The sequence below is a fragment of the Bufo gargarizans genome, chromosome 3, assembly GCF_014858855.1.
Source record: "Bufo gargarizans isolate SCDJY-AF-19 chromosome 3, ASM1485885v1, whole genome shotgun sequence".
In the NCBI taxonomy this organism is placed as follows: domain Eukaryota; kingdom Metazoa; phylum Chordata; class Amphibia; order Anura; family Bufonidae; genus Bufo; species Bufo gargarizans.
Genome location: NC_058082.1, coordinates 61,576,125 through 61,600,984, shown reverse-complemented (window position 1 = coordinate 61,600,984; position 24,860 = coordinate 61,576,125). Strand labels below are relative to the sequence as shown.

The window sequence follows — 24,860 nt, the reverse complement described above, 5'->3', positions numbered from 1 at the left end:
GTGCAGATTTGTTACACTGACACTTAATATTATATGTTTAGAAATTATTTGTGCAAAATGAATCGGAACAGGAATTGAGGAAATACTTTACCAAAGCAATGTATATCATAAAAATAATTTCAAGTCTGTTCACAGAGATAAATGCAGTAGGAGGCATTCCAAGAGGAAAACTGGAAGTGCTCCACATATTGTCATTGTTAGTCTTCATACATATTATTTTGTAGTCGTCGCCAGTGGTTCTACTGTTTCAGAAACATTTGCACTGGAATTTTGTCGTCTGAGGAATATTTCTGGCAATGGGGGTTGGAAACGATACTGATATCCATATGCTCTCAGATTGTAGGTCAAATACTCTAAGGTGTGCATGAGCTCAGCATCAACATAGTGATAAGATATGGCCAGGTCGGAACAGCATTGAGGACCCTGGGAAGAATAATAAAGAAAGTTATAATAAGAAATGAAGCATATTCAGAAAAAAAACATTGAAAGAGTTGGGGAACTAAGAAGATACTGTGGTAAAATAAAAAAAACTTCAGCAGGTACATAAAATTTTTATATAAAACTTGGATTTAGTGTTGAGTGAATCAAAGCATTTCAAGTAGAATTTGATCAGAAGTTTGATTTGCCACGAATTCGAATTTCCTCGCTTTTTTTGTGGCAACGAATCAAATTTTTCTAAAATGGTCAGTCCGCAGTGATGTCCACAACCCTATAAAAGCCTCAGACAGCGCGGTCTCCACCATTTCACTGTGAGCTGAGCTTAGGGAGGGACAGGATAAGTGCTTATGCGCTATGGACAGTGTTGCAGAAAACAGTTTAAAAAAGAATACTGGTAGAGGCAGAGTGCAGGGGCAGTGCAGAGACAGGACAGGGAGATCATAGGGAGAGTTTTTGAAGACTGTAAAGAGAGCATAAGGAGATAGCAGGGACACTGCAGGTTGAGTGTAATCACCGCATGCATCTTGTTCAACTGCTGTCACATTCTTAGTTAATCTGTTATTTTGTACATAAAGTTACTGTGCGTCAGACTCATTATTAAAGGGCAGTCTAATATATTAGTAGATATATAGTCAGGGATTCAGTAGTTGTGGCCCAGTGTATAATTACTCAGAGGTGTACTTAATTATTACTATTGAACTGAGTGTGCCTTATTGTAGTTCTTTCAAAACATAACTTTTATTTCATCTAATTTTTAGAATATTGTGACACTATATTAAAACAATGCTGTTGAGGCACTGCTTTATTGGAAGGGTGTCAGGTATATCTGGCAGCTCTAGTCCCATTGGTCAAGCGGCAGTTTGTCAGAGGGGTCACTTTAGACACTTTGTTTCTGCGGATTGCTCGGCCTAGGTTCTTTCCCTAAATTAGCTAGTCAGAGAGAGCTGGGAGAACCCTACTGGTCGGGCAATTTTGAGGAAGGACTATTTGTCAGGGCTTAACCGCTATAAAGCTGAGGTTCCAGCGGCTGTGGGTCGCCCTTCTAAGGGAGGGTGCCCGGAATACAGCCTGTTAGGGTTCTCCCAGCTCTCTCTGACTAGCTAATTTAGGGTAAGAACTGCCGCCTGACCAATGGGACTAGAGCTGCCAGATATACCCGACACCCTTCCAATAAAGCAGTGCATCAACAGCATTGTTTTAATATAGTGTCACAATATTCAAAAAATTAGATGAAATAAAAGTTATGTTTTAAAATAACTACAATAAGGCACACTCAGTTCAATAGTGATAATTACAGTCTAATATATTGCTGCATTTATCTTGTTGAACTGCTACCACATTCTTATTTCATCTATTTATTACATAGACTTACTGTGCATCAGACTCAGTATTAAAGGGTGGTCTAACATATCGCCACGTGCATCTTGTTTAACTGCTGCCACATTCATATTACATTACTGATACAGTTACTGTACACTCTGGCCAATAGACAGTTGCCTGGGCCCTCCAAAGGAATGGGCAGTGGCAAAATGTTGTTGTAACCGGCAAATGTAGCAGCAGAGGAAGGGGGATTGGTAGCAGCCACAGCAACAGGCCACTGTCACCCAGCGGTTGTGTTTTCACCAAAAATCCAGCTATACTGGAATGGATGACTCACTCTTCAACTTTATCTCAGGTGACAACAGATACACACAGCCAGGAATCGGCGGGTTCTCCTGACACCATGTTTAGTTGGCATGACCCAGGAACTGCTGTAGCTGGCCAGCTAAGACCTGTCCTAGGTTGCTAGTGTAGCCTTATATGTGTATACAGCTAAACCTGCTAATAACCTTAATACAGTTCCTATGTTTATGTGTTAAAGACAAAAGCAGAGTTATTTACTATATCTTTAACCTCTTCAGGACACAGGGCGTACAGGTGCACCCTTATGTCCTGTTACTTAAGGACACAGGGTGTACCTGTACGCCATGTGTATTTCCGATCAGGCCCCGGAAGCTGTATGAGTAATACACTGTATTACTCATACAGCCAATGCATTCCAATACAGAAGTATTGGAATGCATTGTAAAGGATTAGACACCTAAAAGTTCAAGTCCCAAAGTGGGACAAAAAATTCAGTGAAAAAAGTTGAAAAAATAAAGTTTTCCCCCCAAAAAATTAAAAGTTTCAAGTAAAAATAAACAAAAACGTCATTTTCCCCAAATAGTTAAAAAAAATTGGTAAAAAATAGGGGGGAAAAAAAGTATACATATTAGGTATCGCCGCGTTCGTATCAATCGGCTCTATAAACATATCATATGACCTAACCCCTCAGATGAACACCGTAAAAAAAAAAAACTGTGCTAAATAAACAATTTGTCACCTTACATCACAAAAAGTACAACAGCAAGCGATCAAAAAGGTGTTTGCCCACCAAAATAGTACCAATCTGTCACCTCATCCCGCAAAAAATGAGCCCCTACCTGAGACAATCGCCCAAAAAATAAAAAAAACTATGGCTCAGAATATGGAGACACTAAAACATCTTTTTTTTTGCTTTTAAAAAAGCTGTTATTGGGTAAAACTTACATAAATAAAAAAAAGAAGTATACATATTAGGTATCGCCACGTCTGTATCGACTGGCTCTATAAAAATATCACATGACCTAACCCCTCAGATGAACACCATAAAAAAAAAAATAAACTGTGCTAAATAAAACAATTTTTTTTCACCTTACATCACAAAAAGTGTAATAGCAAGCGATCAAAAAGTCATATGCACCCCAAAAAAGTGCCAGTCATCTCATCCCGCAAAAAATGAGACCCTACTTAAAATAATCGCCCAAGAACTGAAAAAATTATGGCTCTCAGACTATGGAAACACTAAAACATGATTTTTTTGCTTCAAAAATGAAATCATTGTGTAAAACTTACAGAAATAATAAAATAAAAGTATAAATATTAGGTATCGCCGCATCCGTGACAACCTGGGATTCAAAAATACCACATGATCTAACCTGTCAGATGAATTTTGTAAATAACAAAAAATAAAAACGGTGCAAAAACAGCTATTTCTTGTTATCTTGCCTCACAAAAAGTGTAATATAGAGCAACCAAAAATCATATGTACCGTAAACTAGTACCAAAAAAACTTCCACCCTATCCCGTAGTTTCTAAAATGGGGGCACTTTTTTGGAGTTTCTAGTCTAGGGGTGCATCCGGGGGGCTTTAAATGGGACATGGTGTAAAAAAAAAAAATAAATAAATAAAAAAATCTGCCTTCCAATAACCGTATGGCATTCCTTTCCTTCTGTGCCCTGCCGTGTGATTTTTTTTTACTTCATTTTACCAGGGTCATGAAGTACAATTGATGACGAAAAAACAATCTCAGAATGGCCTGGATAAGTCAAAGCGTTTTAAAGTTATCACCACTTAAAGTGACACTGGTCAGATTTGCAAAAAATGGCCTGGTCCTTAAGGTGAAATAAGGCTGTGTCCTTAAGGAGTTAATGTTTTGGATGTCATATAACTGTTATATTTTGTGTTCACAGAAGCAGAAAAGGACAATATGCTTTTAAGATTCATTTTGTAAGGTAAGCTCAGCGACACAGCAGAAAAAGAAAGCATAGTGTTAATCTGTTGTTGCTGGGCAAAAGTCTAGACCAATCACAGCCAGCTTCTCACACAGCAAGAGTTTTCACAAATCACAGCCAGCCTCACACACAGCCTGCCTGGGAATTTCCCAGCTCCTGCTGCTAGAATCATTATTCACCAGAGACAGGAGCTGAAGAGACATTCACTCCACTGAGAGTCCATTTTTTTGGGAACAAGAGGCCAAAACAGGTATTTAAAACAGTTATATAATGTTCCTGATGTTAGTATTGTGTTTCGAACTGTATACTGAACTAGATATATATGTGTTTACTTACAGTTTCACCAACTGCAAATTAAAAATTGCCAAATTCAAATTGCAAGCATACAATTGCAAGCATTTAAATGCCATATTGCAATCCAAATTGTATACAACCATACCAGATCATACTCAACCAATCTGCAAATAGTCACTGCTAACTGCATACTGCAAGTGGAACTATTAGTTAGACCTCAAGATATACCTCTCAGAGAGATCATAAAGAGCTTAAATAACTTGAAGTGACAGTACAGATACTCGAGAGAGAAATATATCCACCATTTTATGCTGAATGACAAGATTGAGCAGTTGAACCACCATTTTAATCATACTATCACGATCGGCGTGACCATCACATACGTGACACAGAGGGAGGGAAAGAGGAAGGCCCTGCCCAAGTGAGAGGGAAGGTGGTGACCCCTGACTCACCTTGCGGCTGGCACCTGGCTGCCCTGACGTCCCTAGACAGGTTCCTCACCCGTACGCCGATCACGTGCCTAAAACCCTGGCTTTCCCTAAGATGAGCCCTAGATAGTGAACAGGGCGGTGGGAACACTAGTCCGCACCACTAGCTCTAAAGGAAAACACCAAGGGGAGGACAGACAATACAGACTCAACATATAATCCCAGGTGGGCGACAACAGGAGACAACAAAAAGCCCAACAGGGATCTGGAGGGTAGCACTCTGGAACAACAACCAGGATTCACAGCTCCAGTGGGTCAGTATAGAAGTCCAGGCAGGAAGCTCTATAACTGGCAACTAGAGAAGTGTGAGAGGAGAATATAAGGAGGTTGGGAGTGGCAGACAAGAAACAGCTGAGGAGGAGAAGCTACGGATCCCTGAGTGAGACAAAAAGGATTGCAAGGCAAACACAGAAAACAATCACTAAGAAACAACGTGATCTTTAGACATAGAGCGCGCAGCCACCCGCTGCGACTTCCTGACCCCGGGTATAACGGAGTCAGACATGGCTCTTGACACCCTCGTGACACATACAGCCATTTTGTGATACATTGTTAAACAAGTGTTTTGAACATGGACTATCTGCTGCGGAGGTGGCAGTGTTGTATATGAAAAAAAAGTTGAAGTTAATAAAGCAGTTATTTCAAGCATTTGGTGTGCTCTTTAAACCTACTGTTTCCATAGAACTCCACTAGAAGAATTGCAGAGCAACAGACAGTCTAGTTGGACTAAAAAAGTTAGAGATATCAAAATTCTTCTAATGCCACAGAGCAAAAGGCACTTCATAGTGCTGTGCCTGCTACAGTGAAACTATTACCCTCAGAGGGCGAAGCGATAGTGCTCCTCAACTTGCACAGAAAAGAGCGCATTAGAGCAGTGGAGGGCCAGCATATACAGTCGTGCGGAAACTGTTCACTGAGTAAGCAAGCAAAGACACCTCAGCTGAGCTACCACAGAGGCCATAGAATGTGTGCATTAGTCAAACTGCAGCCGACCCTTAAAGTGGCAGAATGGCAAAGGCAAGAAAGTCAGAGAAAGAGCGCCAACCCTCCCGCGATCCCTAGAGAGAGAAAGATACACATTGTGGGAGGCCAAAGTCCAGAGCTAGAATGCCCCCAGTGCTATCCATGAAAAGGCCACGTACTGCAGCCAGCTAGTTTCCCACCACTAGGCCCAAAGCCTGCAAGCAGCATATCGAAGCCAGTGCATCGCAAGTCATCACAGAGCATCGCAAGTCAGCACAGAGCATCGCAAGTCAGCACAGAGCATCGCAAGTCAGCACAGAGCATCGCAAGTCAGCGCAAGCATTGCAATACATCAAGAAAAGACACATCTCCTTTAAGACTGACATTTGTTCCTGCTTTTCAGAATAAGGTCAGAACTTTCCTTTTATTACGGATGTAGTAGAGTTAACACTCATGATTTATGAGACGTGTTATCTAAACTAAGTAAGTTAAGCAAACACCTTCAATGGCTTTTGTCTTAAGATAACGCGATGAGTTAATAAATTTGATTTAAAGGGCTTCGGTCACCTCACTAAACCCCACATAATGTTATTAGTCATTTTGGTTCAGTAGATCATGAATCAAACTTACTTTTATAATATGTAAATCACCTGTCTACCAGCAAGTAGGGCGGCTACTTGCTGGTAGCAGCAGCATCCTCCTATCATATAGACGCCCCCTCCGCATGTTGATTGACAGGGCCAGCGAATGCGATCGTCCTTTGGCTGGCCCTGTCTACTACCAAGATCTCGCGCCTGCGCCGTAACGGTATTCAGTTGGCGCTGGCGCATTGAGAGGAGGACGCTCGCTCAGCCGCTCCATCCTCAGTGCGCCTATGACGTCACATCTACACCAGGCGCACTGAGGATGGAGCGGCCGAGCGAGCGGCCTCCTCTCAGTACGCCTGCGCCAACTGAATATCGTTACGGCGCAGGCGCGAGATCTTGGTAGCAGACAGGGCCAGCCAGAGGACGATTGCATTCGCTGGCCCTGTCAATGAACATGCGGAGGGGGTGTCTATATGATAGGAGGATGCGGCTGCTACCAGCAAGTAGCCGCCCTACTTGCTGGTAGACAGGTGATTTACATATTATAAAAGTATGTTTTATTCATGATCTACTGAACCAAAATGACTAATAACATTATGTATTCATATATCGCTGTATAGGGATTATAAGAAGCCAAAAAAAATAATATATAAAAATAAAATAAAAAAGAGTTTAGTGGGGTGACAGAAGCCCTTTAAAAGCTTGAGTGCTAACCCTGCTACATCTGTACTTATCACTGCACATAGGTTTTGGCGTAATGAGACATTTTCCGTGTTCAGGAATAAAAGACATTAAAGTAAAACAAAAGACTGTAGTTTATGGACTCTAAAGTATTTAAAGTGAAAGTCATTTATTGCCTACATTTATCGCTGTGACATTTAAAGTGAAAGTCATTTATTTCTGCATTTGTCAATATTGCATTTAAAGTGAGAGGCATCTTATTATTCGTATTGATTGTTATAGTATTTAAAGTAAAATGTCTGAGCCTAGTATTACCATGCCACCATTAGAGGATGCGAAGATAGATAGAGTAGAAGTTGAAGAGCAAGGGAACCTGTCTGAGGTAGAAGAGTCTGATGCAGCATTAGTCTTGCCTCAAACAAATATAGCCCAAGCAGATGAACTAAGACGTTTATCACATGCCAGAAAACCGACCTCACAGATGCTGGAAAATTTGGAGCAAGAAGCAGCATCAAAAGAGAAAAGATTTGCCCGAATGTATGAGAGGTGGAAATTATACATTAAAGACATTTGCAGAAAGCTATAGCAAGAAAGTATAAGAAGGAACTTGAGTGATATGGTAGAGACTGAATCAGAGCTAATAGCAGCATATGTCAACCTGCGGTCATCTACAACACCTTCCCAGGAGTAAGGAACATGGACACATGTACTGCAGTCACTAAAGATTTAGTAAAGCTCATGAGAGAACTTTCATCTGCAGCTATTTATGATGAAGTTAAAGTAAGAATTAGAATGAACAAGCTTTTTATGAGGCTATGCTAAATACTTAGGTGGAACCACAATCTCAAGTGGGACTTCCTTTACTAGCAGAAGTGCCAGCCACATATCAGAGTCCTCAAGTACTCCAAAAGAAAGAAATTGGTTGAACAACTTGCTGTCAAGAGAGCTGAAATAGAGATGGAAGCTGCCATTGAGGCGCAACATCAACAGATGAAAAATCTGGAAAGGCAGAAAGAAGTTAAGATCATAGAAGCCAGAATCTGAGTATACGAAGAGGATATGAATCAGAGTAGTCATAGCTTCAAACCTGTACTAAGTGAAGAGGCAGAAAAGATAAAGAAATAATTTAGAACTAAGTGAGAAAATAGAACCGGAAGATTATATCCCTAGATGTCACGGCAATGCTCAGGAGAGTGTTACAACCATTGTCCCAGCAAGACAACAGAGAACAGTCCTAGCTAGACTTCCCATTCTGGAACCTACTGTATTTTCAGGAGACGTACTGAAGTTCATAGAGTGGAAAGCAAGTTTTGAAATAATCATTGAGCATCATTGCTTCAGTCCAGTTGACAAGTTATTCTACCTTCAGAAAAATGTTGGTGGGGAAGCAAAGGAAGTTCTTGAAGGTAACTTCTATAGAAGAGACGAAGAAACCTACAAGAAAGCTTGGGAAAAATTGAATGCAAGATATGGTCATCCTTTCTTAGTACAAAGAGGCTTTAGAGAGAAACTGAATAACTGGCCTAAAATAGGTTCTAAAGAACACTTCAGACTCCATAAGTATGGTGACTTCCTGTAAGCATGCAGCAATACCATCCCACATGTTCAAGGACTGGAAGTACTGAACAACTATCTAAAACACAGGATGCCAACTGAGCTACCTGAAGAAGTGGCTTCTAGATGGAATCGCTATGTGACTGAACAGTTAGATCTAGGCAAGAACTTTTTTTTTAAGTTTTAAAGAGTTCTCTGAGTTCGTAAATAAGGAAGCATGGATAGCATGTAATCCAGTAACATAATCTTACGTCTTAAAATCCTTAGAAGAAAGGCCAGCAAAAGAGATAAGATGCACAAGAGGAACTAGCTTTGCAACCAACGCAGCAGCTAAAGGTCCAGATACCTACAAGAGCAAGTTCAAAGTCACTACTGGGATCAGTAGAGAGACAGAACCGACAAATCTTCAGACTAACTTCAAATGTATGTTCTGTGGAGAGAACCACTCCATAAACAAGTGCCAACAATTGAACGAGAAGTCCCCAGATGAAAAGAATAGGTTTATACTTGATATCCAACTGTGTTTTGGATGTCTAAGAAAAGGCCATGTTACTAAGGAGTGTAAGAAAAAGGGCCACATGCAGCATTTGCAAAGGACACCATCCTACACCACTACATGAGGAACGTCCAAAGAAAGATAAATCCTCAATACCTAAAGATACTGAGGGAGAAAATAAAGTATTGGTATTCTCTTACAGAGTGAGGGAGGGAGAAAGCAACGGCACATCAAAGGTTGTACCAGTGTGCATTTCAAATCCTAAAAGGAGGAACAAGGAGGTATACACCTATGCGCTACTGGATGCCCAGAGTGATGTCACCTTCATTGATCAAGAAATCTGCAAGAAATTACAAGTGGCTACAGAACCAGTGAAGCTCAAACTCACCACAATGACGGGGAGACACAAATTAGTGAACAGTCAAAGGGTCAAAGGACTGAAAGTTAAAGGAACTTCATTCAAACTTCACATTAGATCTACCTCCAGCTCATACAAAAGACGATATACCTTCTGGGGATTTACTCTGGTAGACAGGCTAGCTGACGCAGTACAGAGGCAACCACAAAGTTTTTAACTTAAACAGTTCAGTATTTTATTCACACATAAGGAAAAACTAAAAAGTAACGGTTTGCAGTCTTGGTGTTCGTTCACACCATAAAAAGTCCACAGAACAAATGCCTTCACCTGGTCATAGCAGGCTTTAGGGCCTGTTTCCCAGCAGGCGTCTCTCAGCCCTTTAGCACGGCGCAAGTTCTCAGTTCCCAAACACAGAGACTGACAGAACACTGTAAGAGAGGAGTAATCCACACCAAGCTGAGACTGCTGGCCGGGTTTGATATAGGCCAGTAAAGACCTGGCCTGGAACGTGGGGAGTAGCCACCCACCTAGCACTTTGGCTACTCCCAGTAAGAGCCGGCCCGGATCGGCTTTACAGCCATACTAACAGTAAACAGTGTCAATCAGCACTAGCTGCTGCTGATCCTTGAAATTACCGGCTCTAACCTCACTGAGGCCAGGAACCTCGGTGACACATACCTTCCGTCAATGACGGCCCCTTGCGCCTTATTACAACCTCTAGATTGAGATTGCATACCTACCTGTGAAACAGTCAATAAATTGGAGCACCTATATGTCATATTACATGAAATGTCCCCGCTGAAGGAGTTTGGTGTTGGACTGTTGATAGGTCATGATTGTCCCGAAGCCTTGGTACCACGAAAGGTAATCACAGGAGGAAAGGGTGAACCCTACACTGTTCAAACACAGAAGATTGCAAACTCAAGACAGGTGACGGGATTGTGTCATCAAATATCTGTCCAAGAGTTACCAACTGTAAGTCCAGCGAAAGTAATCAAGTTCCTTGAATCCAACTTTGCAGACATAAGTTCTAAAGAAAAAAAAAGTGTATCCCGAGAAGACAAAGTTCGTACACTCTAGAAGAAAGTATTCAGCATAAATCAACAAGGTCATTTTGAAATGCCCTTACCTTTTAGAGAATGACCTCGTCTGCCTAATAACAGAAATTTTGCCCTGGCAAGATTGAAATGTTTGAAGAAACTGATGGGAAGAGATCCCAAACTCAAGAATGATTATTTGAAATTCATGGAAGGCATCCTTGAAGAAGGACACACAGAGAAAGTTAATAACCGACCTAAAGAAAAAGTGTGTTTACCACTCAAAGAAACCAGATAAGATTAGATTAGTATTTGATTGCTCAGCAAAGTACGATGGTTTTGTATTGAATTATCATCTACCAGATCTTACAAACACTCTGCCTGGAGTACTCTGTAGATTCAGAAAGTATTCCGAGCGGTCATGTATGATGTTGAAAAGATGTTCCACCAGTTTCATGTGAAGAATAAAGATAGAGACTTCCTGAGGTTCCTATAGTGGGAGGACGGAGATACAGATTCAGAGCCAGCAGAATGAAAGTACACTTGTTTGGCGCAGCATCGTCTCCATTTTGCGCTAATTATGGTATGAAGTACCTAGCCAATCAGAATGAAAAGGATTGCCCATCAGCAGCAAATTTTCTGAATAAAAACTTTTATGTAGATGATGGTCTCATAAGTCTAGTGTCCACAGAATCTGGAATCAAACTAGTGAAAGAAAGCCAAGAGTTATGTGCAAGAGGAAACCTGCGCCTTCACAAATTTATCTCAAACAGAGAGGTACTGGAATCCATCAGTGACTCTGAACGTTCATCAACAATGAAGAATGTAGATGTCAATTATGATCCTCTTCCAGTCCAGAATGTACTTGGATTGGGATGGAATGTAGAGAATGACAAGTTTTTCTTTGAAGTATCTATTGAAGACAAAGTTGCAACTAGACGTACCATTCTTTAAGCAGTGGCTTCTATATATAATCCATTGGGATTCTTGGCCCCAGTAATCCTCTAAGCAAGAGAAATACTACATGAATTATGCAGACAAAAGTTGGGATGGGACGAGCCCATATCTGAAAATTTGAGGCCAAGGTGGGAGAGTTGGATAAGAGACTTGCAAAACTTGAGAGAAGTTCGGATACCCAGATGTTTTGGATCTCATGATTTCGGAAAGTACAAGAAAATAGAACTTCATCACTTTTCAGATGCCAGTAGTTATGGTTAGTGCTCCTACATCAGAGTGATAGGAGAAGAAAAGATACACTGTGCCCTGTTTTTTGGGAAGGCCAGAGTTGCACATACCAGTATTCAGACAACACCAAGACTTGAACTGACAGCAGCTGTTGTTTCAGCATCAGTAAGCAAGTTTCTGAAAGAAGAATTTGAGTTAAAAAAGGATGAAGACAGACTAGTAAGAAGAGTGTTGTTGCAAATAAGAGACCCAAAACTTGACAAAAATGGAAAACGTCTCACTACTCCACTCAGGTTGGAACGTCCTATACAGAAGTCAGTTGTTCTACTTGAGTGATAAAAGACACTTGAGAGTTGAGAACCTGATGTAAAATTCCCTAAATTCATGTTCAAGTCCTACCACCAAGAACATAGAGTGTAGCTGGCCAGCTAAGACCTGCCCTAGGTTGCTAATATGGCTTATATGTGTATACAGCTAGACCTGCCAATAACCTTAATACAGTTCCTATGTTTTTAAGTTAAAGACAAAAGCAGAGTTATTTACTGTGACTTCATGTTTTTGGATGTCATGTAACAGTTATATATTGTGTTCACAAAAGCAGAAAAGATAATATGGCTTTAAGATTCATTATATGAATGTAAGGTAAGCTCAATCACACAGCAGGTACAAACAGAAAACAGAGTTAAACTGTTGTTACTGAGCAGGAGTCTTGACCAATCATAGCCAATCTTACACTCAGCCTGTCTGGTAAATCCCCTAGCTGGAATCATTATTCACCAGAGAGAGTAGCTGAACAGACACACAGTTGAAGTCAGAGTTTAGTTTTATGGGAACAAGAGGCCAAAATAGGTATTTAGAATAGTTATATAATGTTCCTATTGTTAGTATTGTGATTAGAACTGTATATTGAACCAGTTATGCGTTTACTTACAGTTCCACCAAATTGCGACCAAATTGCAAATTGCAATCTGCAAAGTGCTCAAACAATTATATAGAACAAACTGCTCAAAGCAATTGTATAGAGCAAACTGCAAACCAAGTAGAGCAAGTAGAACTATTGGTTAAACCTCAGATATACCTCTCAGAGTGATCATAAAGTGCTTAAATAGCTTAAAGTGAGAATACAGAAACTGAAGAGAGAAATATATTCACCATTTTATGTTGAATGACAAGATTTAACAGTTGAACCACCATCTTATTCATAGCACCATTTTGTGATTCTTTATTCAACACGTGTTTTGTACATGGACTATCTGCTGCGGAGGCGGTAGTGTTATACAGTCAGGTCCATAAATATTGGGACATTGACACACTTCTAAGATTTTTGGCTCCATACACCACCACAATGGATTTGAAATGAAACAAACAAGATGTGCTTTAACTGCCGACTGTCAGCTTTAATTTGAGGGTATTTACATCCAAATCAGGTGAACGGTGTAGGAATTAAAACAGTTTGCATATGTGCCTCCCACTTGTTACGGGACCAAAAGTAATGGGACAATTGGCTTCTTAAGTGTTCCATGTCCAGGTGTCTGTTATTCCCTGATTATCCCAATTACAATGAGCATATAAAAAGGTCCAGATTTCATTTCAAGTGTGCTATTTGCATTTGGAATCTGTTGCTGTCAACTCTCAAGATGAGATTCAGAGCTGTCACCATCAGTGAAGCAAGCCTTCATTAGGCTGAAAAAAACAAAAAAAACTATTTGAGAGATAGCAAAAACAACTGTTTGGAACATTCTTAAAAAGAAGGAACGCACCGGTGAGCTCAGCAACACCAAAAGACTCGAAAGACCACGGAAAACAACTGTGGTGGATGACCGAAGAAATCTTTCCCTGGTGAGGAAAACATCCTTCACAACAGTTAGCCAGATCAAGAACACTCTCCAGGAGGTAGGTGTATGTGTGTCAAAGTCAACAATCAAGGGAAGACTTCACCAGAGTGAATACAGAGGGTTCACCACAAGATGCAAACTATTGATGAGCCTCAAAAACAGGAAGGCCAGATTAGAGTTTGCCAAACAACATCTAAAAAAGCCTTCACAGTTCTGGAACATCCTATGGACAGATGAGACCAAGATCAACTTGTACCAGAGTGATGGGAAGAGAAGGGAAGAGTATGGAGAAGGAAAGAAACTGCTCATGATCCTAATCATAACACATCATCAGTAAAGCATGGTGGTGGTAGTGTCATGGGGTGGTTATGTATGGCTGCCAATGGAACTGGTTCTCCTGTACTTATTGATGATGCGACTGCTGACAGAATTCTGAAGTGTTTCGGGCAATATTATCTGCTCATATTCAGCCAAAGAACTCATTGGACGGCGCTTCTCAGTGCAGATGGACAATGACCCAAAGCATACTGCAAAAGAGTTTTTTAAGGGAAAGAAGTGGAATGTTATGCAATGGCCAAGTCAATGACCTGACCTGAATCCAATTGAGCATGCATTTCACTTGCTGAAGACAAAACGGAAGGGAAAATGCCCCAAGAACAAGCAGGAACTGAAGACAGTTGCAGTAGAGGCCTGGCAGACCATCACCAGGGATGAAACCCAGCGTTTGGTGATGTCTATGAGTTCCAGACTTCAGGCTGTAATTGACTGCAAAGGATTTGCAACCAAGTATTAAGAAGTGAAAGTTTGATTTATGATTATTATGTCCCATTACTTTTGGTCCCTTAACAAGCGGGAGGCACATATGCAAACTGTTGTAATTCCTATACCGTTCACCTGATCTGGATGTAAATACACTCAAATTAAAGCTGACGGTCTGAAGTTAAAGCACATCTTGTTCGTTTCATTTCAAATCCATTGTGGTGGTGTATAGAGGCAAAAAAAATTTAATTGTGTTGATGTCCCAATATTTATGGACCTGACTGTATATGAAGAAAAGTTGAAGTTAATAAAGCAGTTATTTCAAGCATTTGGTGTGCTTGGGCTGTTAAATTTTGGATTGTGCAACAAACTGAGCATTGCTGTTACAGGCCATAGGCAATGGAGCTGGCAGTGGCTTAGCCATCTGTTATCGGAGGAGATGACCAGAAATCTGGAGAGCCTTGGATTTCTTTTGAGACAAATAAACATCCATTTGTATTTTCTACTTAATTAGCTGTTATGCAAGTCAATAATAAATTTGTTACAACCATAAGCTTTCATGCATGTCACTCAACTAAATTTTAAATGGAGGTAGAAATATGACACACACACAAGGTATTTTACCTCTGTACATGTACTGTATTTTTATCACAGTTTTTTATATTTTAAGTTAAAAAAATATAAGAAATGGCCCAAGAGTTGAAGTCCCACCATTTTCCATATGCACATTATGCAACTTCAATACATTTCCTGTGTAAAATACTAGATGCCTCAATATCTTATAATCTTTTCCTGATTTTACAACCAGCAATTTGCTTGTATTTGTTGCCTTTCCTTTATAGATGAACCCTAAACATGTGGATTTGAAAGAGGCATGTAGCTCAGACTTACCTCTATGACAGGATAAAAACAGTATTCATAATAAGAACCTTCTCTGACATGTTCAGACATGTGAAATTCAGGTGTAAATGGATGAAAGGTCTCTCTTTTTTCACTGTCCCTTGTATCAGCAGATATCACTCCCATCCTCTCCATACAATCACCCAATTCCAAATCTTCAACAGAAGATTTGTGAGTACACATCCCTGTTCTGAACCCGTCTATAAAGCGTTTCAAGGATTCCTTGCTAAGTACATAACCAGCTCCACCACTCATATAACCTTGCTTGAGAAAGGGTTTAAACCTCTTGCCAAAGTATATTGGCTGGTCTGGAGTATAGCTGGATAGCATCCACCGTAGATTGTCTACCACAACATAGGTGTCATCATCTGCCTTTAGGAACCAGTCAGCTTCATGAAAGTGATGTTTATGTATATATTGGAAAGCTTGTATAGTCTTCCAGTAGAGTTGATCTCTGCCTTCTTTAGCGTCTAGTCCAATAGTTGGGAAGGTTTCACTTGCAGTTGAACTCATGAATAAAATTTTATTGCAGTGGCGAGTCCATGTGTTCTTTACGTGAATGGTTCTAGACTCCAAGTGAGCTGGTGATGTCATCACCCAACACAATACTCGGATCTTGCGTGAAAGATCTTCACTCATGTTACTGTCTGCAACATCAAAATACACAATTGGCAAATATAAAAATCATCACAATCATTTTCTTTTCCAATTTCTAAAGGTACATTAGCCAATAGTTCCCGTTAATCCAATTCAGACATTTCTTAAAGCATTTACTACAGTACACATGACTATGCAGCGATTCATAGTGTTTAGTTTCAAGGCTTGGCTTAAAGGGGTTTTCCAGGAATGAAGAAAATAAACATACTTAAATATTACTTCATATAACTATATTCTCAAATACTTTTCACTATTTATAATGGCTTGTTTTGTCTGGGGAGCAATCAGGGGAAACAAAATGACCGATGTCCCATTAGTTCACATAAAACCTGTCCTGATCACACATGAGGACAAGTTACTTTACAACACTGAGGTAAAGAGCTGCCTCATCCTTCTCCTCCTCCTCTCTACTTGTTAGGGATTATGATCCTGAATACAGATAAGAACTTTATATGAATCTCTGGGGAATTTAGTTCATGAGGAGACATGAAGTATAGAGAGGACGGAAAGGACAGGCTGTGGTAATGTGTTGCTGTGGTAAGGGAGACTGCATACAAGTGTTGCTGCTCATTAGCCACACCTCACCCTCCTCTCATGTCTCCTCATCATCTCCATTGCCACACAGATTCACCTGTATTCAGGATCATGATTCCTAACAAGCAGAGCAGAGAGGAAGATGAGGCAGCTCTTTGGCTTATTGTGGTGAAGTAACTTGTCCTCCTGTGTGATTAGTACAGGTTATGTGTGTACTTATAGGACGGTGGCCATTTTATTTCTCCTAATGATTGCTCCCTAGACAGAACAAGCCATTCTAAGTAATACAAGGTATTTGTGAGTATGTTATGAAGTAATATTTAAGTATTATCATCTTTTTAAAATTCCTGGAGAACCCCTTTAAGATGGATGGGGACAAAATTTTAGGCTTCCACCTTCCCCATTGTAAAACTCAAAGGGAGTCTGTCATTAGCTTTACAACCCAGCATAGAGCCATATAGGCTTAGCACACCTGAATCCTACTAAATAGAGTTGAGCGGACACCTGGATGTTCGGGTTCGACTGAACTTCACAAAAAAAGTTAGAGTTTGGGACCCGAACTTGACCCAGAACCCGAATCCCATTGAAGTCAATAGGGACCCGAACTTTAGAGTACTAAAATGGCTCTAAAAAGTCATGGAAAGGGCTAGAGGGCTGCAAAAAGTCAGCAAAATGTGGTTAAGAGCATGGCAAGTGCTCTGCAAACAAATGTTGATAGGGAAATGACTTAAAAGAACATAAAATACGTAAAAATAATAATCTTGATCTAGGAGGTGGAGGCCCACATGGAATAGGAGGTTGAGGAGGCGGTAGACGTGGTGGTGTAGGTGGAAGCGGCGGAGGAAGTAGCCAACCCTGTTTTTTTTTTTTATTTATAAATTTTTTTGTCGCTTAAAATTGGGGTACACCCCAAAACATTGGGAAATATAAAAAAATAAAACAATGATAAAGTGCGCTGGAGTATAACAATGGCTGGGTGAGTAGAGATGGCCTTGCGGTAGCCCGGAGGTAGTTTCGCGGTCGTTTGGCCGAACATGCAAACATATGGAGATATTCGCGCCCGCCATATTCTTTTTAAGTTTTGTTTGGTTGTTAACCCTTGCTTTGCTACCGGAAAAAACAGATTGAAATGGAAAGTGCCAAAAAAAGCTGTTTTGGCACCGTTTTTTTTTTGTACCGTGTTAATCTTGGGGGTTGGGTCATAGGGTATTTTTATAGAGGAGATTCTTACGGACGCGGCGATACCTAATAAGTCAACTTTTTTTACAATTATTTAGGTTTTAGACTATATTATCATTTTTGATACCAATTTTTTTTGGGGTGTCTCTAAAGTCTAAGAGTGATTTTATTTTATTTTTTGCAGATTATCTTATTTGGGGGCTCATTTTTTGCGGGATGAGAGGAAGGTTTTATTGGCACTATTTTGGGGGCTGTGACTTTTTGATCGCTTTTATTTTAAATCGATCGATTTTAATTATTTTAGTTTTTACAATTTTTGGGGGTGTCTCAAGTCTGAGAACCATCGCTTTTTTATCCGATTGTCAGTGACTACATTGGGATAAAAATTTAGTACTCCATGGAAGTGTGGTACTCCCTGAAGCAACCAATAATGCAGAGGCCCGGATGATCGGGGCACGTGTCACATTGAGTAGTGGTGTCCTTCAGAATCCCCCTCCTGTGACACACTCTGCACCTATTTTGGGTTCATCCCTTCTTTCCAGTATGGGGGACCACACCTGGAAAGTGTTGGCCAGGGACGATCTGGGCGCCTCCAGTTCCCGAGGTACTCTGGCCTGCTCTTTCCCGGTAGGAAAAGATCAGGGCCGTGAGGACTGCCACATAGAACTGAAGGAATGTCCCTGTGTTGCCAGCGCTCCAGGACAGCACAAAAGAGTTGTACATGGCAACCTGCATCAAGTAGTAGTATAAAAGTTATCCATGTTAAGGTGGTAACCCTTATCTAGCAGTGGGTGCAAAAGGTCCCACACAAGTTTCCCGCTAACACCCAGAGTGGGGGGACATTCTGGGGGTTGAATACGGGAATCTCGTCCCTCGTACACAAGAAACTTGTAAGTGTACCCTGAGGTACTCTCACTAAGTTTGTACAGCTTCACGCCATACCTCGCCCGCTTTGAGGGAACATACTGGCGGAAAATGAGTCTCCCCTTAAACGCAATGAGAGACTCATCAACCGCGACTAGACTGTAGGGACTCATCAACTCCCTTCCAGGTACATAGCCCTGCACAAATTTTGCCCCAAAAGGGATTGATGACCGGCCTGATTTTGTACAGGAGGAGGGGGGGGGGGGGGACATGCTGCATTATCTGAATAATGCAGGCATTTCCGGATGGCCTCAAACCAGGAGCGTGTCATGGCCGTACTGGAAAGTGGGGTCTGGTAGAGGACGTCCCCACTCCAGTAATGCCTGACACTAGGTTTCTTGACTAGGCCCATATGCAGCACGAGGCCCCAAAATGTCCTCATCTCGGCTGCACTGACCGGCGTCCAGCCACCGGGCCTAGCCAAAAAGGAGCCCGGGTGTTGAGCAACGAACTGTTGGGCATACAGGTTAGTCTGCGCCACCATTAGATTTACCAGTTGGTCACTGAAAAAAAAAAATGACTAAAAAAAGTCAGTCATTCAGTGAAGCTCACTGTGGAAATCTGGATTCCTGGTTGGCCTACAAAATCAGAAATCACGGGCTCAAATCGCTCTGCTCGTACTAGGGTGGGCCACAGGGTCCCCAACATGGCGGTCCCCTTGCTCCGCCGCCTTGGGGGCTCATTATCATCGCTAGATGATGACGCGGATGACAACAGGAAAGTGAGGTCATCCTCGTCCTCACTGGGACTCTCAGACTCGGAGGCAAGCTGGGCGTATGCCTCCTCGGCCAAGAACATCCGGCGGGCCATAGGGGAGTGTGTGACTGCGTGTGTATGTGCATGTGGGTGTAAATCTTTATTTGGTGTGCGTGAGTGTGGAGCACGGGTGTTCACGTACTCACCCTAAACCTAACAGACAAAAAAAAAAAAAAAAAAAGACTAACTAAAAAAAAAAAAAATGGGGGAAAAAAAAATGGGAAAAAAAATAAATAAATCAAAACCGCTGATCAACCGTCCGAAGTTGATCAGCGGTGGGGTGTGCGATGCACTAACAGTTGCCGGACGCTAAGAGTGCCGGCCACAGTCAGCGTACGCAAACAGCAGCACCCCTGGAGGGTCTAGGGTCACACAGCTGTGCTGTGGACCCCAGACACGCTACTTAGGGTGATGCAAGAAAACTTTTTTTTTACCACTAACTTTCTCTTTATTTTCCCTGCCTAGCACAACATTTCCCTATACTTTCCCTAATTACCTGCTGATAAAGATGGGGGTGCTGGGGCACAGATCAGGTGATGCTCCACATGCGCAGGCAGCGTTCCTCTCTCCTCGGGCTCAGGACACAAAAGGAGCAGGGGAGGAGCGCTGCTATCATTTGTATCTCCCGCCCTCCTACCAATCAGAGGCGATCCTGAGAGGTGATGTCACAGTCACCTCTCAGGATCGCAGGATGGTGATTGGTGGGGTAAAATCACACCACAGATCACCATCCTGTTCCGGGTTATGGGGTCCTCAGAGACCTGCGGTTTTCTGCGATCGCCGGCATGTGGGGGTGTCACTGGACCCCCCCGGCGCATCTAGCCAAGGTGCCTGCTCAATACATCTTTATGTATATATATATATTTTTTTTTTTTAAGAGTTTTATTAAACAATTCGTAATCATACATAGAAACTGGAATGGCAGAGAGGTGACAGATCTCTACCCTTCCAATACATTTCTGAACTAAATCCAGGTCTGTACAATACATATTTCAGGTCATTATTTCAAGTAGACAATTCAACAGGAAGACTAGTATTGATGAACATAGGTGCATGGCCAAATCCTTGGTCATATATATAAGACGCAAGTCCTTCTACATATAAAGAGCCTGCAAGAAAGACAGTCTGAGATGCATATCTGTTACTCCCTATAACTGATCACCTTCAAAGAAGTAAAACTTGGAGGTACAGTTTAGTTCTAGATCAAAAAGGTACCCATCCGAGAAACTCATCCGAGACAGGTCAAGAAATGGGCTCCATGGTATGGAGTGGACCTTCTGCTTGTCCACTGAACTTTAGGTTATAAGAGAATCGGTCAAACGAAATGGACTGACTAGTACCCTCTATAGGAGATCCACCTGTTCCAGGTTTTCAGAAATTTGGGGTGAGATCTCATTTCCCAGGAGGATAATTCTTCTAGACAATATATTTGGTCAATTTTTAAGTGCCATTGTTCCATAGATGGGACTTCCACTGATAACCACAAAATGGGGATCAGTAATTTGACAGCGCACACTAGCTGTTTAAAAAGTGCCATATTGGGTGGGGATGGTTCTTTAGGAAAGAGGTTCAAAAGAGCAACCTCTGGTGATGGGGCAATGTTGGAGTTACAGATTTTATTGCAAGTATTGAAAATTTTGATCCACCAGGAAGCCAAAATCGGACAAGACCACCAGATGTGGATGTATGTACCTTTATTCTTTGAGCATCTCCAGCATATGTCAGAAGCTGAGGCTGAATATAAGCATGTCTTGTCCGGGGTTTTATACCAGCGTGTGATGATTTTGTAGTTATTTTCTTGAATTTTGACACATCTTGAGGCTTTGTGTGGGGAGTTATAGATAGTATTGATGTCTTCAGGAGAGAAGCGTTTGTCTAGATCTTTTCCCCATAATCTAATGAAGGCTGGTGTTAGCGCGACAGGGGGAGTCCTCAATCTATTGTACCATTGGGATATCAGTTTGTGTGGGGGAGAGTTTAAAGAAATTAGGTGCTCAAACCATGTTATAGGGCGTAATAAGTCTTGTAGTTGAATAAGTTGCAGCATATATGCCCTTAGAAAGTGGAGGCCATTAAAGCTGGACCAAGAGGTGTTAAAGAGATCGTTCATTGCCTTGACAGAAATCAGTTTTCCATCTGTGTATAAGTCTATTACTTTCGCCTTAGTCTGAATAATTTCAGTAGGTAGACTATTTTGTAGGGCTTGAGGAGCCAGATGAAGTATATCCTTTGTATTGAGAGTAGGGGATGGGAAAGGTGACTGAAGGGGGGAGGACTGTAGGGCATTCCATGCTTGTAGTGTAGCTTTCATTACTGGAGATATATTTGGATGGATAGGTGGTAATGACGATCGTCCTAGTAGCGCTGTTCTAAAGGGAATCCCAAGTAGGGCTTCTTCCATTGGAACCCACGAATTCTGTTTGGGGGTGATTATCCAATCTATTACCCTAGTGAGTAAAACCGCTCTGCCATACAATTCTGGATCAGGTAAGGAAATTCCCCCTCTCTCCCTCGGGAACGATAGAAGATTGTATGATAACCTAGCTTTTTTCTTGTTCCAGATAAAAGCACGGAACATGGTCCTAAGTTTAGAATAGTATGAGGAGGGGACTGGAATTGGTAAAGTCTGTTGGAGGTATGTGAGTTTAGGGATAATAAGAGAAAGTAATATGTTCTTCCTCCCAAACCATGAGAGTATGGGGACATCCAGGGAATTTAAGTTTTCGAACAGTTTTATTTTGGAGAGGGGCATAGTTAAAGTTGAAAAGCTGGTTTGGATCCATGGACATTTTAACCCCCAGAAACGTTAAAAAGGGTGCAGACCAATTGAAAGGAGAATTTGCTTCTAGATGATCTTTTACAGATTTTTTAAGTCCCGTGGAAATTATAAGAGATTTGTTGTGATTAACCTTAAAATTGGAGACCGATCCATAAGTTTCCAAATGTCCATATATCTTAGGAAGAGCTATTTCAGGATTGCTGATTATTAATACCAAATCATCCGCAAAGGCGGCAATTTTGTGTTCTTGGTCCCCTAGAGATATTCCCTGGATGTCACCATCTAGCCTAATGGTCTGTAAAAGAGGTTCTAAGGTGAGGAGGTTGCCTTGTTCTGAGAGTAAGGGGAGGGCTAATTTATTTAGGTATGTAGATATGGTTGACAACAGTGTAATATTGTTTGGGGTAGAATGTTGTGGGTTTAGATCATAGAGAGATTCATAATAGTCTCTAAATAAGGAGGCTATTTTACTAGTTTCAAAGGTTAAGGCTCCATTAGGGGTTTTTAGTTTATGTATGAAGTTCTGCATTCTTCTGCTTTTGAGTCTGGACATCATAAAGCGAGAGGTTTTGTTTCCATGAGCAAATATTTTGAATTGGGAGTGTAGATAATACTTGGCAGAATTAGTGTTTAAGAGATTTTTGAGAGAGGTTCTGCATGCTGAAAGCTCCTGCAAATGGGTCTCCAACAGGGAGATTTTGTGAGCTCTTTCTAGGAGGCTAATTTTCTCATGGAGAGAATCCATCAGTTTTCTGTCTTTTTTGAGGTGAGATCCAAGACTAATACAGTGTCCCCGTATGTAAGCTTTGTGAGCGTCCCAGACTGTTTGTGGAGAAACTTCAGGGGTGCAGTTATTATCAAAGTATTCTCTTAACATATGTTTCAGTTTATCTATGTTATCAGATGAGTTGATGAGTTGTTCATTGAACCTCCACTGGCTATTATGTTTATGGTTAAAAGGCGGTTTCATGTGGAGGAATATTGGGGCATGGTCAGACAGGATTATGGATCCTATTTCAGTTCTGGAACACAGCTGGAGATGCTCCTTTGAAACAAATAAATAGTCCAATCGCTGGTAAGATTTGTGCATAGGAGAATAAAAGGTGTAGTCTTTGGAGTCCGGATTCATGGTACGCCAAGCATCAACCAGATGGGCTTTGGAAAGGGTATTTAGTAAAGATCGGATACCTTTTTGTGATTGGGCCTGATTTTTGGGATGAAGAATCGATAAGGGGATTTAAGACTAAGTTCCAGTCACCTCCTACTACCGTGACACAGCCTCTGAAAGCTTCTAATTTTAGAAGGGTTGACTTTAACCAAGAGATTTGGTGGTCATTTGGGGCGTATAAGTTCGCAAAGGTATAGAGGTGTTGACCAATTTTACCCTTAATCATCAAAAACCTTCCCTCTGGGTCACATAATTGATCATCAAGGGTAAAGGGGATTTTATTTTGGAAACCTATACTAAACACCCCTAGAATTTGATGTAGGGGAGCCACAATGAAACCAAGTAGGGTAAAAAGAAAGGTTTGGGAAATGCTGTATTTTAAAATGTGTCTCCTGTAGAAAGATGATATTTGCTTTGTTTTTCTTCAACACTCCAAAATCTGACAGCGTTTAGAAGGTGAATTACATCCCTTGACATTATAGGATGCAATACTAATAGCCATCTTGGGGATATAGAGGAGAAACAAAGCACTGTATTAAAATAACGTAAGAGTGTGTGCAGTAAAAAATGTATTAAAAGACTTATCATCTAAACAAATTTGTTGTATGAAGCCATCCTGTTCCTGGCGAAGAAGTGACCTGTCTCGGATGAGCTCTCTCTTGAATATGCAAGGACCTGGAGAGAAAATCTAAAATACAGAAAAATTTGAACAATGAAAAAACAAATATAACCGTAACAAAAAGGTCCCGTGGGACCTGGTCTATTGGGGGAAAAGGCATTTGCCAATTATGGATCCGGCTCTTTGTTCCAGTTGTCATAGGTGCTATAGGGTTAATAAACGTAAGATACAGGGCATGTAAGATTCGGACCGGTTAAATAAGATATAGGGAAGTTGGACAGGAGTCTTGATAGAGTTTCCTATTCAGATGATTTATATGAGACTCGAGGTTGTTAAGGGTGAGTTATAGCTCCTAGTCGTTATATATCTGCTGTATCTCTTATATTGTTAAGCTTATACATAGGGATGTTGCTTACATGACGAAGCCTAGAAGTTCTATATTCGTGAAGTATATCTAAATCGCTATATAAATCGTATAGATTCTAGGAACTGGTAGCCTTCTCTAAGAGCTGCTGGAGCCGAATTATACGTATTATTAGGAATATCTTATAATGAGCATCGATGAGACTCATGAGGCCGTATCCTATAAAGTATAGATATGGGCTAGGAGAGCTATAAATGACTGATTGTCTGTCTCCTAGGACCAGAAGAGCCGTGTGTCCAATAAGATATAGTGTCAGAAGTTTATTATTTTAATCGCATTTCAGCTTTAATGGTAATGCGATTTTTGGATTGCGCTGCGAATGTTTCTTACTAGATCATGCGATTATATATAGTAGAGCATGGGGGATAAATGTCGCAGCAATACGCAAAGTACTTCGACTATACCTAGCCATGTGCTAAATACTATCGGGTGATCTCAGTTATTCCTATTGGTTGTACATTAGATAATGTGGGAATAAATAAACCACGAACCGGGCTTTATTTTGTCTGGAAACGTATCTCTATGGTACACGCAAAGTCTGCCAAACAACAACCTCCAAACAGCTTCTACAATAATACTGACTATAATATTCAAAGGCTAACGGTTATTGTGGCGTTGGACAGGTACAGAAACCTTGCGAATAAAAGCGTTATATTCGCCAATAGTCTCGGTC

General features: G+C 41.0%; 1 protein-coding gene across 1 annotated transcript; it reads right to left on the bottom strand.

Annotated features, from left to right (window-relative positions):
* Positions 1-213: 213 nt before the first annotated feature.
* LOC122931372 (glycoprotein-N-acetylgalactosamine 3-beta-galactosyltransferase 1-like) lies at positions 214-15,789 on the bottom strand. Its single transcript, XM_044285443.1, has 2 exons — positions 15,139-15,789; positions 214-423 (listed from the first exon to the last, which is right to left on the bottom strand). The coding sequence occupies exons 1-2, from the start codon at positions 15,784-15,786 to the stop codon at positions 214-216; spliced, it is 858 nt and encodes a 285-aa protein (XP_044141378.1). The 5' UTR covers positions 15,787-15,789.
* Positions 15,790-24,860: the final 9,071 nt, after the last annotated feature.